The sequence below is a fragment of the Zosterops lateralis genome (assembly GCF_965231275.1).
Source record: "Zosterops lateralis genome assembly, chromosome: 3".
Lineage (NCBI taxonomy): Eukaryota > Metazoa > Chordata > Aves > Passeriformes > Zosteropidae > Zosterops > Zosterops lateralis.
In genome coordinates, this window is record NC_139764.1 from 94,915,475 (window position 1) to 94,935,501 (window position 20,027).

At 35.5% G+C, this 20,027-nt stretch overlaps 1 protein-coding gene and 1 long non-coding RNA gene across 2 annotated transcripts in view; one reads left to right on the top strand and one right to left on the bottom strand.

Annotated features, from left to right (window-relative positions):
- Positions 1–20,027, top strand: part of SNTG2 (syntrophin gamma 2) — a gene marked incomplete at its 3' end in the record, with an annotated part of 217,993 nt that overhangs the window by 139,864 nt on the left and 58,102 nt on the right. The window contains exons 8-9 of the mRNA XM_083857755.1: positions 2,315–2,406; positions 14,999–15,126. Of these exons, the coding sequence (XP_083713881.1) occupies positions 2,315–2,406; positions 14,999–15,126 (220 nt within the window). The remainder of the gene's footprint in view (positions 1–2,314; positions 2,407–14,998; positions 15,127–20,027) is intronic.
- LOC310907498 overlaps positions 1–20,027 on the bottom strand; it is a 245,642-nt gene that overhangs the window by 95,088 nt on the left and 130,527 nt on the right. The gene's annotated exons all lie outside the window — the stretch shown is intronic.

Consider the following 20,027-nt stretch of genomic DNA (forward strand, 5'->3'; position numbering starts at 1 on the left):
GATGAGAACACTGCACTTTCCATGGAAGTAGCTGAGCATTTGCAGTAGGAACTTCTAAAATGCTGAATGAGGTCATGAAGGAGTAGTCCATGAGTAAATGAGGCAGAAACAGCAGGGAAGAAACTAAAAGACTTGTGAACTTGTTTGTAGTCAAGTGATGGAGGTGGCATGGCCTGAGACAGGCTATGTAGCTAGGAACACACAGAAAATTGAAGAAAGCTGCTGAAAAGTTAATCTGCTGGGGCACTCTGAGAGGAGGGAAATTTCTTTCTTAACCTTTTATTCCTAGCTTTCCATGAGATTGATGTAAGTTTTCTCTACTTAAAAGTAGTCAATTAATTATTCTAATGTAGTATTCTGTGTTATGGTAAAACCTGGATTCAAAGATTTGTAAATACCTGAACTCATGTCTTTTGGTATGCTCAAATTGCTGAATAGGTTGGATAATTTCACTTTCAGAATCTGATTGATTCATGAACCTGTGTTAGTTGTCTACTGCTGGGACAGTCAGATTTCCCAGCAGGCAGACTCTTCAGTGGAGAATTTAATGCCAAGTTTTTGGGGTTTTGGGCTTTTTTGTTATTTTTGTTGGGTTTTTTCTGGTTTTTTGTTGGGTTTTTTTTAATAGAATTAGAAATTTTCTTCTGTTCTGTCAAGCTGTAGTTGTCTGTGACTATGAAGATAAATTTTTGTGGCTGCTGTATATATATAGGAACTACAAAATGTTGTAGCTACTAGAGTCGGTGCCTGGTTTTGACCCATAGGAGCAAAGCATAATGACTCCTTCTGCTGACAGGACCTAATACTGTACGGAAGGGACTGCAAACAAAAACATGCTGAAACTCCAGAATTCAGGCTATAATTTTGAGACCTCAGCATTGAACTGACAGGTCTGTAATGGAGAAAATGGCTTTACTTGAATTAAGTTCCATTTTGCTAAATCTCCCAGATATATGGAAAAGATATATACAAAAATTTAATACTAAGAATGGCTTTTTGACTTCCGTGTTGTTAGACATGACAGACTTATTAATGTGAGATGATTTACAGGCAATTTCAAGTGAATTCTTCAGATAGATAAATGAGTTTTCAGTGACGATGAATATAGTGCTGTGCAATTGATTTTATGTGCATTATTGATACCAAGTGCTGTCTGACAGTAATTGTATATCATTAGTGCTGTTTGTTAACATCTTACATTTATCAGAAATTGCACAATAATGTGACTTTGTGCTATTTCCATTATTATATGTTCCAAAAGTATTAAGCTTTCCGGGAGTCACTTTTAACTACTAAAGTAGGATCATGATGCATAACTGCTAAAAGGAGAGATATTTTGAAGATTATAACTGTGTAGTCTTAGCATATTGACTTAGTTTCAGCAGTTCAGTAAAAGCAAGGGAAAATTCTTAAAATAAATGGGAAGCTGGACAGGAGCAAACACAGATCCAATCACTATGATTAATGCTACGTTCTCCCCTTATTTCATCTAAAATGGCAGGTTATATACACTTTGATATAGTTTACAATTGCAGTTACTTCTCATTGGCATACAGCACAGGGAAAAATACAAACAAACATTGTTTTACTTTTCCTTAAGGTGGCTAAAGTGTTCACACTAATGACTATACCTATTAACCTCTAAAAAACCCACTCTCTCTCTCATTAACACCTTAACATCTAATTTCTAACTGTGCCACAGGCTTCACAGTTGGCCTTGGTGTGGGGCCCAGGCTGGGTAGTTCAAACCTAACTCCAAAATACCTACAGTTCAGTGCGATTGTTTGCTTTCAATTTCTGAATTGGAGAAGGAACATCATTCTTAAAAATAATTGCATTTTAAGGAAAAGATATATCCAATAATAAAGTATATGTACTTGACTGAGAGATTCCTATTATCTTTGTTTATAACTACAGTCCATGATTATACTCTAAGGTGAGACTTTCAGGACTGGATAGAAAATCTGTCTTTAAATTATTAAATGCATTTTGTGTAACTGAACTTGTTACTTGGTTTTGAATATCTCATTCTCAGTGAAAAAAGGCTTAATCCTGTAAACAGTTACGCATACAAATAGATCCCATGAGCACAGCCCCTCTCAGATGACATCTAGATACGTTTTTTCTTTCTTGAATTAAGTATAGCATATGGATATTTAATTTTCTGTCTTTCTAAAATACAAGTAGTATTTCTCTCTTGATTTGGTGAATTATATTAAAAATTCTTCCTATGTTTTACAGCTGGAATAGATACTGTCTGATATATACATATATTTTTAACATCAGCAGTTATTTTTCTTGATCTGATTTCCAGGTTCCCCTGGACCATCCAGTGATCACAGCAGTGGAACTTCATCACCTCTCTTTGACAGTGGCTTACATTTAAATGGAAATTCAAATAACACGGTATGCAAATGAATAATAAAAGCATGGTGGGTTTAAGCTCTGTAAGTTCTTTTCCCATTTTGAGCTTCAAAACTTTAGACCACCCTAGTTTTGTTCTTCTTGTTGTTTGCTTTGATTGATTTTTAAGTGCTTATCTATACAGTAAAATTCTGTACTTACAAAGTCTTCAACACATGGCCCTGGACTGCTAGGTTTTTACTCTGAGACAGCTGAGAAGTTCGGAAGAGTGAACACAGTAAGATTTAATCATTATTTAGACATGAATTCATGTGAACTTTTGTCATATCTTGATGAATTGTAGCATTATACTGTTGAATTTAATCCAGCTGGAGATGCTGAAATGCAGATGGAATTAAGAAAATAATGTAAAGTTTAATTCTTGAAGCAAACTTTTTTGATAGGAAAGATAGGGAGAAAAAGAGAAAGAAATAAAAGAGGGGAAAAAAAGTCTATTTCTTTAACCCAGAGGATATTCCGTTCTTTTTTCTGCGGTGAACAACTGTGTTTAAATTAATTGCAGCACTGTGGGGAAAGAAAAGAAGTTCCTTTCTCCAGGAAAATGAAACCAAAGAAGATAGGATGCCTTAGTAAGCAACGGAGCTGTCCTTTTAGTAATGAAGATTGAAGATATAAATACTAGCTGTACAAGGATGTGGACCTTCATGCTCAAAACCTATTTGACACCTTACAAATCTCAGCTCTAGTCTTTCCACTGGAATTAAATTATACAGAAAGAATACTCACTGAATGGGCAAAAGGCTTCTCCTCTGTTTTTCCTTTTCTTCTCAGATAGTGATACCATATTCTGATGCTGACTGTACTTATCTCAAGCTTTGCACTTCCTTGAGCACTTTCTCTCTATATTACTCCTTAAAGCTTGTTTTCATCTGCTGAAAATATATTCTTAAATGATAATATAAAGGCATTATGTACCATAGGTAAATAAATAGAAATATGCTTTTCTGTGCTGATATCTGTACCTTAGTGTTTGGTGTCCAAACTAGTCATAGATACAAAAGGTTTCATGTTTATTTGTTTGCAGTTATCCAGATGATTATTACCTTTAACTGCTTTGTAAAGAATCCAGACCTCAGCGTCCAGCAGTCTGCAATGTCTGTCTACCGGGTTCTCTGCAGGCAAAGAAAGTCCTTTCTGCAAAGAGCTTACATTATAAGAGAAAGGCTGTAATTGCATGAGTGCATTGCATTAGCACATTTTAGTAAATTAGTACCTACTAAGTGCTAGAATCAGTGTGTTGTGATAATTTTTAATAATCATTATGACTACTTTGGGAATTGACCACTTTGAACTTCTTGTATTATAAAAATATAAATATATGGCTGGAGTTTTGTAGACTCATAACAATAATTTAGAGGTAGTTGCCATGATAGCACACAAAAGACTGGCTATAGGCTTGAAATGTAAACGGAAAAACAGAAATTAAAAAAGGTTTAATAGTAAGGTACTAGGTTGATTTTATACACTACTTAATTTTTCTGAAGCCTGACATAAACTCACATGGAGGGCTATGTATACAACAGACACTATGACCTAGAAGTGGAATAAACAGGATAATCTACATCATAGATAGTAAAAGTCATGATCTCTCTCCACAGAAAAAAATATGAAAAATTGCTAGAATCTTACTGTGAAATTAAAAAGCAAGGATCTAAGTATTTTGAGCTGGATTGACTGGATTTTGAGATGATGCACTGTATGGTCAAAGTTTTCTCAAACTAAGCTGTGAGTGTAGCTGAGCTGTGATCATATCTTGAAAAGTGGCTATGAATTCATTTCAACTACCATCTAGTGAGTGCTTCTATTTTATTCAATTAAATATTTTCAGTTTTATGGTAAAGTAAAAGCAGAACTGACATTTCCTTGTAATGCTGTCATCTAATGAGGCTAATGATATTTGAATCCCATTTTTACATCACCCAGGTAGGAGAGATCTGACTCACTTTGAACACTGCATCTTTCAAGTTTGTGTTGCAGTTTACCTTCCTAACCACACTCAGCCCATGCCATAATAGACGATGCACCTGTATTTTTAAGTGGAAATTCTGCTTAGAAAAGCACACCATGTAAATGAAAGGACAGGAATGAGAGCTAAGGAATTACTGTTATGCCAGTTTTACCAAGCTGGCTTTTTGGATGTCTTCCAAAAAACAATACCAAGGCACTACAGCTGGCTTATATCATAGAGGCAGTAATTTAGCCATCTTAGCAGCAAGCTCTTTCTGCCTAATATGATTGTATCATTTTCAGTTCTGGTGCTGTCTTTCCTCCTTAGACCTACCTCTGTCACCTCTGCTCTGAAGCATCTGTTGTATGTGATGTGATACCATCTTCAGGTTTTATATACATTTTTTATAATATCAGAGCAGTTTTCAGTACCAGCACAGCACTTTAATGGGGTTCTCTGAAACCCAGAAAAATAAGCTGCTCTCTTCACACCTAATTATTTTGAGCTTGGGCACTGTGACAAATGCTACAGAAATTGACAGTGGCAGTTACATTCATCTGTACCTTGTAAGTGGTTTATTGAACACAATGTAAATTTCCAGGGGGGAATATGAAACATACAAAGGGGGTGGTCTCAAGGCTACCAAGTATAGGTGTTTACCTGGAGAGTACCAGATGTCCAAATATTCTAGAGATCCAGGCCAGCTCCCTGGAGAAATTAATAGTGGGGGAAAAAAATACTGTAACTAAAACAAATTACTGTTTATGACACCATGGGATAATAGGACAGTTACAATGCAAAGGTCTAGGAGAAGGGAAGTACAGGTGACCTTTTCCCTGATAAGTCACAGCTGTGTTAATTACCCAAAAAAGCCTCACCCTGAAGACTGAAAGCTATATCCAATCAAGATAAGTGCGATAGAAGGGAGTGGCTTTAGCTGGTATAGGGAGGATCATGAGGGAGGAAGAACCTTGAGGAAGTGGGAATGGAGGAGTCCTGAAGGATCCTGGGGAGAGAGAATCACTGCTGTGAGGTCAGTCTAGGTCTGCAGTTAGAGCATATTGTTGGAACCTGCAGTCACAGTCTAGCCAGGTAAAAGCCTGCCGTCAGAGTCTGCAAGCTAATACAGGCAGTCACAGTTTAGCAGGAAATAACCAGCAGTCAGGAAACCTACAGTAGGAGCTTGCTACGGGTAGGGTCGGTGAATAGTTGGAGTCAGAATGGCTGAGCTGTAAAGAGGAATAAACCAAGACCCTTTTTGTGCTGTGACAAACAAGAAGTCTGTGTCTCAGCTCATTTCTACCCTCTAATGAGAAACCTGCTGCAACACAAAGGCAGAATATACTAGGTTTTCATTTGTTTGAGATTCCAGCTTCCTGGAATTGCCTAAAAGTGATGTTCTAACAAGTGAAATGAGACCAGAGGAAATTGTTTTTTTCTGTATGTTTGTGTAATTTAAGACCTCTTACTTTAATAGTGTATAAGTTTAGTTGGTTAGATGAAGCTAAACAGGCACTTACGTTTTTCATAATTGCTTTAAAATATTTTTTCCTTCATGCTAAATTAAACAATTTTTCTTTAAAAAAGACATGCCTACTTCATCATCAAGTTTTTAAAAAAGAAAATAGTACAAATGCTCAGCCCTTGATGGGAACAGTAGAATGCTACATCTTCAATGTCTATAACAGTTTTATTTCCAGACTGAAAGAATGATACAGCTCCATCCCAAACATTAAACAGCAAAAAGGGAAGAGGATTCAAGACAGGGAGGTGGACATGCTTGCTCTGAGAGTAAAATCCCTTCTGATGCGTACTTTAGAAGAATGTATGACCAGAACATTGAATTGAAATTGAATGGATGCCCTACATATGAAAGCTTCAACACTTTTGCTTTTTTGACTGTTTCTGTAGTGTCTTCCGTTTTAGTACAAACACACTACTGACCATTCTTAATGTTTATTTTATTCTTCATTTTTTTGTTATTCTGTACCTTGCTTTAAGAAGAGAAACTTCAAGATTTCAGTTCAATACTTTTTCTATTAGAATGATTTCACATGTGATACTGATTTGCCTCTGCCAACCCTTGATCTGAAAATCTGAAAAGTCTATGATTTTCTCATGGACTATGAAAAAGATATAACTTTGAATTGACCTCCAGTTCACAGTGTATTGTTTGGCAATATAAATTCATAAAATTAATAATGTAATAAATACAAAAAAATCTCACTTAGAGGTACACAGTGATTACTCTTATGAAAGTAATCATCACCATGGCTTCCATATTTTGCTGAAGAGAAAGGTAAAACAGGTGAACACAGCCTGCTGCACTTTGTTTTGACTGCTGTTGTGTTGAAGACCTTAATGAAATGAGATAAACACACTGCAAGTACGTTTTTTCTCAAGTAACAAAATATGAAATTACTATCCCTTTTACATCTCAGTGAAAAATAATCCAGATTTTCTGTGTCTGATTATACCTTTCAGAAATCATAGCAATATAAGCTGGAAGAAAATTTTAAATAACACCTTCCTACTTCATTACAATTTAGTAGTGAAGTAGGAAATTGTAGTGAATTGTAAGGAAAATCTTTTGGATTGGAACATTTGTTTAGACTTGGTTGTACAGAAGGGCTGTGTTTTTCTAATTGGGATTAGAGTTGGTTGGGACTTTTACTATGACAATGATGAAGTGAATACAAGGTATCTTTAAAAGTCTTATCCTTTACTTTATTTATGCCCACAGTCACTGCTAATCCTTTCAGCAGTTATTTCTTCTAGTACTTAACATTTGATTGATCAGGTTAATAATTTCTTCTGCACAGAAATTTTCCAGTTTGTTAGTTATGTGGTTTTAGTTCTTAGCCCCTTGCATGTGAATACATGTTTTTTACAGTTCTTATGAATTGTCTCATTTTGAGTTTGCAACAGCAGCAGCAAAAAGAAAAATGTTTCTAAATTTGATGTTAGCATCGATGAACCCTGGCGGTTCAGGTACATGTATATGTGGCTTATAGAGAAAACTGATAGTAAAATTGAGGTAACAAGTTTTGCCACTAAGTTGCATCCAGTGTTTTTCCACAAGCTCCGGCAACAAATTGACACTGATCTCAGAGAGAGAAGCAAGAGTCAAAGCTCAGATTTATCCTGAGGGATGTGCAGGCTCTGAAGTTCAAAGAGTTCCCCTAACCTTGAGCTAATTTTTCTAAGCAAGGACAGCATGCCCCATTTGAGGATATAAAAGGCTGCCAAAAGCTGTGTCTAACAGCTGAAGTTTGGGTACACTTGCATTTATAGTGTAAAATCATAAAAATTTCAACATTGTATCTTTTCTTTTCCTTATATACATTTAACTTTGGGTTTTGATTTCTAACTACTACTGTAGTTTTTGAGGATTCATAATTACTTTCTAGTTTTTGTGCTGAGATTTAATATAAACTACTCTGGCCCCTGTCCCCTACCCCCAAAGGAAGAATATATCTGGAAAGGTGTTCCAGGCAAGGTTGTTGAGGTTACTCAGAAACCAATTACATACTAGCTCAAGGGAAACAAATTAAAGAAAAAGGTGCAAGAGTCTGTCAAATAATCCATAAGTATTCTCTAAAAATATCTTACTCAGGCTTGTACCCCATTCGTTCATTAAAATAAAAAAGTTATTAGCACCTAGCAGCACAGATGTAATGAAATATGCATTATTTTTTCCATTGTAAATCACCTCTAGAGAAATTTATATAATTGAAGGGTTTAAATTTGTTCCTCACTGGTAGAATAGTAATCCAATTGATTAAAATGCGTAGCTATTGCAATGAATAAGGCACTGTAAGTGCCAAACAGGTACTGCTATACAGGCTCTATGTAAACATCATATATAGGTGCTCAGTGTGTGTAAACTCATATATTAATTAAAAAGAATTAAATGTCTTACAGAGCAATCATTATCTTTCAAAAGCATGTATCTGATGCAGCATTAGAATTAAAAGTGTTTCTTTTCTGTGATAGGAAATGAGGAGTTTTTCACATGCTTTTTCACCTTCCTCCCATTTAATTAAACATCTGTCAATTAAAATATTGTAGATAGAGCTATGTAATTAAAAGGTGCTGCTTTCAGTGAATTTTGAAGACATTATATTACACGTCCAAATTGTTACTTCACCTGGATAAGCATGTTTCCTCTATAGAAGCCTTTACCTATTAAATGATTCAGTGATGCATACTTTACCAGATAATTACAGTCTTCTTAAAACTGTCACAGAATTGTGCACCTGCATCTAAGAATTCCATTAAAAATAAATAAATACAGACCTCCTTCTGAATTCGTGCTGCATCAAAGGAATGCACAGGTATTTTGATATCATAATTAAGTTCCTCTGAATTCTCACACAAGTGGAAAGCTCTGACTCCTATTGACAGTAGAAATCACCATAATTTGTTTTGTTGGCTGGGCATCACAAGACTTTCATTCATGTCTTTACTCCTGGCTAAAGATTTGATATTTGTGTTGTTCAACGATTAAAGCAAGCTAATGTGGGACTTTTTTACTGCTAAATGGAGCAGTCATGTTTTCTTATCCAACCAAAATAAAGCCCCTGCTTTCTGTCTGGCCCTGTAATAAATATTAGCAAATGCTCACCCCTATATAAGTCAGATCAGTTCAATGATGTACTGAAAACCTATATATGTATATATACATTCATTTCAATCACAGAATGGACTAAAAGCTGTAGGGAGAGCAAATCCAATTCACTCTGAGCTGAATGTTGCCAGGTGTTGTTGCAAGAAATTATGAACTTTAATTCTCTTTTTTTTCAGAATAAGTGTAAGAGAAACCTGTCTATTTGAAAAACATGTTATATTGAAGGGTTTTTTTTGAGCATGCTGAAACATTTTTAATAATGGAGCTTTGACAAAACACATTCCAGTTGGCATCAAAAAGATGCATGAAAGCTAGTATTTTCTAATCTAAGAGATTTTCATTAAATCCACTGAAACTTAATGGCCAATGTTTTCAATTATAGCTTAAGGCAGTGAAATTTTGCCAAGCTATTTTAGCATTTCAGAGTTTAAGGCATGTCTTGAAGACACTCAGTCATATGATTTAGATTTAGGTAGTCCTGTGAGGAGCAGGGATTTGGACTCAGTGATCCTTATAGATCCCTTTCAATTTGAGATACTCTATGGTTTTATGTTTCTATAATTTAAGCCACAGAGTTGTTTTTACAAGGAAAATATCTCACTATATAAGTATTTAATATATTAATGTTGCTACCATTTTCATAAACATATTTTACAGAGAGATATTTTATATTCTTTTCAGAAATTCTCAGCAATGATCACTAAAATGGAATCAGCAAAAAATTCTTTGAGAAATAAATAACAGGATCATCATCGTCATCTCTTTGAATCAGTGTCAACGAAGACAGTAATCAAGATTAGTCATACTTCTCACATGTGCTTTGTAGAAATATATGTTTATGGAACAGAATCAGGGCTTTGATAATGCACTTTGAAATATTAAATCCTCTAAAACAGAGAATGGATAAATTCCAAATTATTAGTAAAAGGTTATATTTTTTTCCTAATTGATATCATACTTGATTCTTATTTCATAAAATGGTACAATCATAAACATATTTATGTTAGAAAAGACCTCTAAGATCATCAAATCCAACCTGAGCTTAACCAGTAATGGCTGAATCCAGCACCAAACCATGTCTTTAGATGCCCTGTTTACATATCTTTTAAATTTCTCCAAGGACAATGACTCAACCATTTAAGCCTGTTCCAATGCTTGACAGTACTTTCTGTGAAGAAGTTTTCCCTAATACGCAACCTAAACCTCTCCTGGTGGAACTGAGGCTATTTCCTCTTGTTCTATCACTTGTTATTTGAGAGAAGAGACCAACCCCTGCTTGGGTATAACCTCCTTTCAGGTAGTTGTAGAGAGCAAAAAGGACCGCCTAGAGCTTCCTTTTCTCCAGCCATTGGCCTGCTTAGCCACCTGGACACACCCTGGTCCTTTTTCACCTTTCCAGTGACTACTCCCAGACTGTGGCACTGCAGGGGATCATCATGACCCATGTAGATGACCTGGCACTTGGTCTTGTTGAACCTCATACAGTGTATGAAGTCTGTCCAGATCCATCTGCAGGTCCTTCTACTCTCCAGCAGATCAACACTCCTACCCTGCTTGGTGTCCTCTGCAAACTGACTGAAGGTACACTTCAACCTCTCCTCCAGGTCACCAATAAAGATGTTAAACAGGATTGGCCCAAATACTGAGCCCTGGGGATCACAACTTGTGACTGGCTCCCAGCTGGATGTAACTCCATTCACCAGCACTCTCTGGGCCCAGCCATCCAGCCAGCTTTTACCCAGTGATGGGTGCACTTGTCCAAGCCATCAGCAGCCAACTTTTCCAAGAGAATGCTGTGGGAGACAGTAACAAAAGCTTTACTGAAGTCCAGGTAGATAACATGCACAGCCTTTCCCTCATCTGCTAGGTCTCGTAATAGAAGATCAGGCTGGTCAAGCAGGACCTGCCTTTGCTAATCCCATGCTGGCTGTATCTGATCAGCTAGTTATCCTGCATGTGCCACGTGGTGGCACTCAGGGTAGTTGCTGGTCAGAGCCTCATCCAGCCTGGCCTTGGACACTTCCAAAGATCGATCATAATTTGACTTTCTGCAAAGCAGATGCTGTAATATGAGATTAAAAATACATTTAAAACCAAGCTTAATCATGCTGAGGAACGTGACCCTGAGTGTTTCTGATTCCAAGTGAATTAACCCAGCTTCAGCCTTCCTGAAGCCCATGTTTAATGGAAAAGCCAAATCAACCTAAAATCACTGTGGCTGTTTTCAAGGTAGGTCCCTAGCAGTAACTGGAAATTAAATTACTAGTGAGGGTTCAGAAAGACTTTCTTCTGATGACATATTTTTCTTGCAGAGATTTAAAATCAATGACCGTTTAAAAGAAATTTGAAATAACTGAGTTTCCCAAACTCTGCAAGGTATTCTTCACAAAAAAAAATGAAAAATTGACATCCCAGCCAGCTGGGGTGTTTTCCTTTCCTTCCTATGTTTTTTAGTGGAAACTTAATTATAGAGACATGTCTGATTACATCTCCCCATTAGTGGAGGACTTTCTGGACTTACTCTACTTCTTGGAAGATTTTTTGGTTGCACCATAATGAGTTATTATATAGTTTGAGAAAGCACAAAAGCACTTGCCTACAGTGTCATTCATAGGTCAGTGATTGCTAATGGGGTACAGAGTCAGACCCTCCTCCAGGTCAACAGTACACAGCTGTCCCAAGTAGGTAGTGATTATGTGTGATTAAAACTTGATTCTTGTTCACTGTTCTATCAAAAACGAGATTTTTGTGTTCAATCCATTTCTTTATGGACAGGTGTTACAAGCAAATTGGCATTAATTGGCAACATTGTTGGTGACCTCAGCAGAAAACTGAAGGTATAAAATTACCGAGAGCATAAAAGCTGTGATTAGAGAGATTATCTCTATTTTAGTGCTGTGGAGGAATGATGTGAAGACTTTTCAAGATGAGCAGCAGATGGCTTTAAAGGTCAGCCAGCTCACTACACTGGTCAGACCAAAGAACCTCCCAGCCAAAAATCTTGTTCCCAGCAGATGCCCTCAAGAGAATGCAAGAACAGAGGAAATATGTACAGTCATTTCTAGGGAATATTTCCTGCACCTCTGGTAACTTCTGACATAGGTGCTTCCTGAGCCAGTTTGTTATATTGACTAACACATTCATTCCCTGTTTTTGTCGGGCTGTCTTGTACTTCTAATCAATATCCCTGCTTCTTATGTCAAAATGGCAAGTGAACCACTGTTTCTTAACCCCTTTCTCTCTTATTTTTTTTACATACCCTCAGTCATACAATTCCCTCAGCAGTTTCTTTTCCAGACCAACGAATCTTTGTTAACTTTTATTTGTTGAAAAACAATTCTGTTCAACATCTAAATTTCAAGATCTAAATTTTGAGTGGTAATCACCTGTTCATATCCCATTACAGTGGGATAAAGTTCATACTGGTTTTTTTTATGTGCAATGCTATACTTTTATTTACCGTATTTTTAGCAGGTCTTTTATCTCTCATTCAATATAATGAACTTCTTCCTCAGCTTTTTCTTGGTTTATTTTTTTACTTGCTTCCTTCTCAGTTTCTTATTTTTATCCTTGTGTTTTAAAGAGTCTATATCAAGGAATCTCAGATTGAATCATTAATGGATTATAGGTTAAATAGAACAGAATGAGCTGCTGGTCCTATGATACTATTTTGCTTCTATGCGACAGTCTTATGGACATAAGTATGCCCTGGTTGTCCTTAAGAAGATGAAGAGGGGTAATTCCAACTTTATGCTCTACCATAAGCTGATTAGTAGAATATGGGTTCATAAGAAATACATATTTGAAACTTAGAGTAGTTTGACCCCTTCTTATCCTTTTGCTGTTCTTCCATTAATGTTCAGATCATGCAATAGGGTTTCAGCAGATATAAGTAGTTTGGAACTGTTGGAAAAAATAAATTATTCCTTGTGTATTTTTCAAATATCAAATCTTTGAAATTGTCTGGGGAAGACCCATTTGCTTTAGGAGTTTATAGCAGTTTTAACAGTTTAGCATTTTGACATGAATATTTCTATGCTACAGTTTCATAGCTTTGGGGTTAATAGATTTTCGGCCAAGTGATGTTGGCCATTTTCCCCCCTTCAATTCATTAACCTAATGAATTGCTGTGATGTACATTTCCTAAAACTCTAACTTTTACTGACATTGAGTTACTTTTTCTTAACACAGATACTCTACTGAAGCATTTAATTGAAGTGTAAGGGACTCAAATGGAAACATTAAATTGCCTATGTGACCTTCTCTTTTTTTTTACTGCCAGGTGCCCTTAAATTACCTAGAATATTACAGAATATTGTTCAGTAACATGTAAAAGTACAGCTATTTGTTCATAAGAAAAAGATTTTCATGTTTAAATTGTCTAGATGTTTTCTGCATCTTGAGAGTTTAGAGGATGGGAACAATAGACAGTGTTGTTGCAGGAATTCTTATGTTCCTTTATTTTCTCACTCTTGGATTTAAATTCAGTGATCATAATCAAGTATTTATATTTGACTGCAATAAGCTGCCTTCTGTTTTATTCTTGGACATTTTGGTTTGGATTATGTTGATCCTTTTCAACTTCAGATTGCATGGGGTTCTGTCAATTATTTTAGTTTGTGCAGAATTCTGTAATATGTGTCAGATTCTTCATTGTGATACTAATAAATTTCTTCTAGATTTTAAAGGCACCTTAGCCTTTTGTGTCTAATTTTATAAAACAAAATTAGTCTGTGGACTTGATTATGAAATACTCATACTGCAAAAACACCAGGACATCTCAGTCAAATGAAAGCTGTATGGTTCTAGGTATAACAAATGCTCTAAATGAAATTCCTGTCCCCAAAAGGATTGCTTAGTGTTACCAACTCCAGCAATTTCATTACTAATTTTTCATTTACTAGGAAATTGTACTTCAGTTGTTAAGTCTCAGTCATCCTGTTAAAATGTGAAACGCACTATTTTGATTTATTTAAAGAAGTAAATACAAAGATCAGCCCTCGCTGAGTGTAAGAAGGAACTTTAGGGGGGAAAATAATCCTAAATCTTTATGAGCAAGAAAAAGAAATAGACAATTCCCAGAATGCTTTTTTTATTTTGAGTAAGTTTTATGGCTTTTAAACACCTGCGCAGAGCAGAACTGGATTTGAGTCATTCTGTGGTTTCTCTGCTTTCTTAAATACTGCTCAGTGCTTATTCATAGCTCATATAAAGATAACTAACTTTCAACTCTGTTCTTTACTGGAAAGTTCTCCGCATATTGTGGGATAAAAAATTTTGGTTCAGAAACAGCACAAACAACTAACTTTGACCTAAATAGGTATGTCTGTGAGTCTTTCTCAGCCACCCTTGTGTAAATTTTACTGCTATCTTTATAAAAGGGTGAAATGCTCAACTCTTGCCTTTCTAGTAGAGACATTTGAAGAAGGACTTCAAAGATAAAATTTCAAAAGTCATCCATCTATAGTATGATAAAACAGGATTCAGAATTTTAAATCTACTGTTAATAGGTTTAGCTGTTACTGGTATAATAGCTAAAAGTCACAATGCAGAAATAAATTTTCCAGTGTAGTATTTAATTAGGATATTATTTATGTCCTTTTCTCTGATGATGGAAGCATGCAGAAGAATTGTACAGAACAAATTAATTTGAACTACGAACATATATTATGTTGCATTTAAAAAAAATCACGGTATTTATGACTGAAAAAATCATGGCATTTATGACTGAAAACTCTTTCTAGTATCAGTTATTAATAGTAACAAAAATTAGATACATTTAATGTTAAAGTAATACTGAAATTGCATCAAGAGCAAAATATCAAGATGGGTAGCATATGGGTTTTCATTTCTCTACCCCATCCTGAGTTTCTTGAATACTTTTATTGTGATGATTATTCACTTCTGAGACAAACAGAGCCAGAGATGCATATTCATGGGTTTTTCACTGTATTGTCTTATAAGCTTTCCTCCTGTTTCTCATTTATTCTGCACAGGCTCCATCTTCACCTTCTTCACCCATAGCTAATGAACCAAAATACGAGAAGCGCTGGCTAGACACTTTATCAGTTCCTCTGTCGATGGCTCGAATCTCGAGGTACAAAACTGGAACAGATAAATTAAGGTTTGTAATCTTAAAGGGGAAGCACTGGGTTTGTTAGCTGTACATAGTGTTTTGCTGTGGGTTGTTTGCTTTATAAGAATTGAGTGGAGATATGAAATTCTTATTAAAAACTATGCTGTTCATCTTCTCCTAAGATTGATGGTATGCATGGCAATTACCAAAGATAAGGTAAAGCTCCTACAAATATTTTTCTATAATCTGTTGTACCTTGAGAATTCAGTTAGCATCAGTAGCTAGTACAAAGGTTAATCCTGGTTTTACGTGAATTCATTTTGAAGCTACTACCTTTCCTGCTGTATCGCTAATAGGATACTTTTATATTCCCCAATTCTAATATTGTCAATTAATTCTCCTTTTTCATTATAAATTATGACACAGTGGATAATCATCATGCCTTTGCTATCATGTCATATAGATATTCCTGTATCACTGTCATATAGAAACTCATATTGATAAGATTTTGCCAAAGTACATGGTACAAAATATTGTATTTTTGATTATAGAATTTTTTCGCACCTCAGAGACATAACTAATGGTTCATAAAGTAACTGTGGAATAGGATGTCAAAGGCTATTTTACTGGGCTTCAGGAAATATGAAAGCAAAAGTGAAGTTTAATAAAACTTCAATAAATAATATGCTTGAGAAATTTTAACACTGCAGCATACATAAGCTTTTTCTGCAAATCATTCTGTGGTACAACTGCCTCAAATCTACCAGTAGTTGTAAGCCAAACAGTCCACAGTTCTCTGTGTGTATCAGAACAGGAGTTCATTCATTCACTGTCATTATTTTCCATGGTCTTTATGGGTTACCATATATTTATTAGCCTTTAATATATATTAAAGAGATAATTGGAATCTCTATTGAAGCACCAATATGCAGGTCACCTGCTATGAGGGGGTACCAGAAATTCATGTGCATACCTTTCTTGATGTATGCCAGATTTTTTACCTGTTTCCTAAAAGTGACCTGAAAAGCATTATTTTTCTACTCAGACACATATACTATTTAACTTACAGCAATTCATCTTCTAAGGCTGTTGGCAGCTCCTCTCCCAGATTTAGTGTTAAAGTCACAGGCAAATAATAATAAATTTTCCAGAAAAGTTTTAGCTTCTTCCACAGACTGTGTTTGAATCTTAATTCTCTTTTACTTAGTCTTTCATCCACTTTCTTCCTTGCTAGTTCAACTGAAAAGTTTATTGTTTGACAAGTCCAGCCTTGTCCAATCTATCGCAGACCTCCAACCATTCAAGGCTTAGATGTTCAGTGAATTAAGTAAACAAGTCTCGGTGTTCACATTTAGGCATCAACTTATCATCAGTGTTCTAGAATCTAAAGGATAAATGGAAGAGGATAGAAAATTTAAACCTCCGACTTCAGTTATCACCCTGACAGTTTGAAGCACCTTCATTCCTGTGCTGTGCACTTCACACATTAGATGTAGAAATCCTAAGGGATTCCACTTCCCAAAAAGTAGCATGTGCATTTTGAGAATACTTTGAAGTAAAACACCTTCAGATACTGTACTGGGTCTGGCTGAGATGGAGCTTATCTTCTTTATAGTAGTGCATATGGTGCTGTGTTTTGGTTTGTGACTGAAGCAGTATTAATAGCACACCAGTATTTGGTTGTTGCTGACCAGGGCTTGCACACCATCAAGGCTCTCTCTTTTTCTTGGTCTGCTCCTACACAGTAAGTAAGTAAGGCCCAGGGTTGGCCAGAAGTTGAGAGGAAGGTTTGGGGGAGAGCATGGCATTTCTCAGAGACTGACAGGACATTATTCTGCTTGTGAGAGATAATGAGTGGTTGCCTTTGCATCACTTGTTTTGTTGTAATTTAGTTAGTTGGGGGTTTTCCCTTTTCCATTTGCTTACTAAACTACCTTTATTTCAGTTCATGAGGTTTTATGTTCTTTGCATTCTCTCTGCTATGCCTCTGGAGAGTGCTGGGGGAGTAAATGGCAGTGTGGATGCTTGGCTGCTGGCCCAAGATCAACCCATCATGGATATATTTTTCTTGTAAGATTTGAAGAACTTAGTGCTTTCAGTTTTAATCTTGGAGAGACATATTCTCTTGTGATGTATCTCACTCCCACATATATTTAGTACATGTTCCACTCCTTAATTACTAGTGGGTTTTTTATTATTGTTGTATACACTCTGAAGGAAGATGAAATAACTCCATAAAGCCTACTGCCATCCCATGATACTTTACATCTAAAGTAAGTACTCCTTGCTTGTTTTGGTGAACCAACAAAAACAGCTATATGAGCATTAAAGGGATACTGCCTTGAGGTTAACTGTGGATGAGGCACTTCCTGTATTCTTACTGAAGGTGATTTTTTTTTTTTTTTTTTTTTTTTTTTTTTTGTTTTGTTTTTTTTTGGTTTTTTTTTTTTTGCCTGAGGGACACCAAACTGCTCTTACCATACACTGTGAAATGCATGTATATATTTTTGCTATTATCCAACTTGTATCCTTTTTTTGTGTTTCCCCATGTTCATATATGCACAGTGTCCAACATTTGTCTTCTCTAATTGCTTTCTAAAATCAGATACCTGCTTTGCATGAAATAAAACCTCTGATCAGTCTAGATAAAAATCCTACTTTCAAGCATATCTAAACAACTCTGTTCCCTTTTACATTGCAGCCATCAGTCTAAAGCCATTGGAGTGAGTCTGAATTCATTCCCCTGAATGGATCACAGATCCTTCTGACCAATTTCCTAATTTTACCATACCCTGAATATTTACTTGGGGCCTATTTGCATACATGGGTTGACAGCATGCCAGTTTTTCCTGTTTTACATGAGTCAATGAGTCTGTCATACTTGTAATTTTTTGTCCCCTGCATGTTCTTTTCATAACTGTGTTTTGTTGCAAAGATTCATTATGTTTTAGCCACTAAGCTACTTCAGTTGGTCTTACAAAGGTGGTCTGACATCAGAACAGCCAGATTACTTTTTAAGTCAGTGTCGTTGAAGTATTGGAACTATAGTGTCACATACAAAGCTGTGTGCCTGCTCCTCACCTAGATGAGCTGTATGAAAGGCCTTTTCCCTACTTCCTACCCGAATTAAATTCACAGAGGTCTATACAATTCTTTCTATCAAAAAATTACCTATAGTCCATCAGCTTTTGACATAACTTTTTCACTATGCAAAATGTTATGGCTTTTGAAATGTTATTAAATATCAGCTGTCCACTCACAGGAAATGCACACTCTGCTTTCTTCAATCCTTCATTTCCCTGACGTAAAAACACCTTTTTCACCTGTGGAATTCTTGCATTTGGCTATGGCAGAACTTACCATACTTTTGTTAGTATACTCTGATATTTAAAAATATATAATATTGTTTAGCCAATGTATAGTACCTGTAAATTCAAGTACTCTTGCTGTTCTGATGTGGTAAACTGCCATCTGCCAGTGAGTATATTTCCTCTGACCTCATTCACTTTACTTGTCCCTGATATTCCAGATTGTTTTGTATTTTCAACAATCTTTTTCTGGTGGTGTAGGGACTTAGAACAAGAAAAATCTTGTCTCTCATAAGGTTCGGCCGAGTCAGATATTTTACTACAGGTCCTCTTTTTGTTGCCTTTATTTTAAAAAACAAAAATAAAAATACTATCTATGGCATGTCAGCATTTTGCTCAAAAATAATTTTTTAATTAGAAATGCCTTACATAGATAGAGTTGTCAGTTAGACTGTAGGATACTTTAAGTGTGCCTGAGACCAAATCTGGTCTAATCTAATCAGATTAGGCTGTATTATTTCCTTTGTGGCTAAGCTGTGCAGTTGAAATTCTTCTGTACTTCATTTGAGTTTTCCAGCAGCTTTGCTCAAAAAAAAAAGGCATATTTGTAGCATACTCTTGTGTCATGAGATGGCCAAGAGCACATGTATGTCTTTGGTTCTTACTCATTGTTCATGTGAAGAGAATGGAATTGCCTTTGGCTTTTCATTTCACTTGACTTTTCATTGTATTTGCACAGAAGTCTTTAGACTGTGACTTAATGACACAAGAATATTTTTTTCACATATTTTAAATTCTCTTAACACCATGTGTTAACAGAAATAAGAGAAAATGGGATAGATATTTTCCTTCTGTGTAAAGGAATATTAAGTGAAAATACTGCACACTGGGCATGTGAAATATGTTTATAAATACCACAAAACAAAAGCAAAAATATTTCCTCAGAATATTTTAAAGGAAAGGTAAGAAACATAGTAGATGTCATTCCTGTTCTCAGTGGAAGAATAAACATTGTATTAATTACTGAAATCACCTTGAATTAGTGTATTTCACCTTGTGGATATGACTGGAATCTATCTGAATATATTTATATATGCAGCATGCTAATTAGTCTTTTTGATTACTTAGCAATTCAATAACTTTTTTATTTGATTGCCTTTATTATATAGCACTACTGTTTCTATCATTCTCACCAACCCATCAATGTAATTTTTCTCTGTAAGTAAGGTAATATAAATATAGTGAGAATGCTATTGCTGTGAATACTCTTAATAGCTAGTTAGCAACAGAAACATTTTTTTACTGTTGAGAATTGAATTGGTTGATAAATGTGATGTAAGTTTAACAGAGAAATAATATCAGTAAGTTTTTTCTCACCCAAAAGAATTTTTGGTTCATATTATAGCTTGGGGTGGGGTGTTTTTTAAGATAGAAAAGTAAAGATAGTTAGTCTTTTGGAAGGTGGAGAACATAGTCCATGCATTTTTGTTATGGAATTGTTATTTGGGAAAATGCAGATAATTATTTTTGGTCCTTACAGCTGATCCTGGTAGTAATGCATAATAATTTTTATACAGTGTATTGACTGGAGCTTTGCATAAAGGTACAATGGCTATAACATCTTGAACATTATGAGTTTAG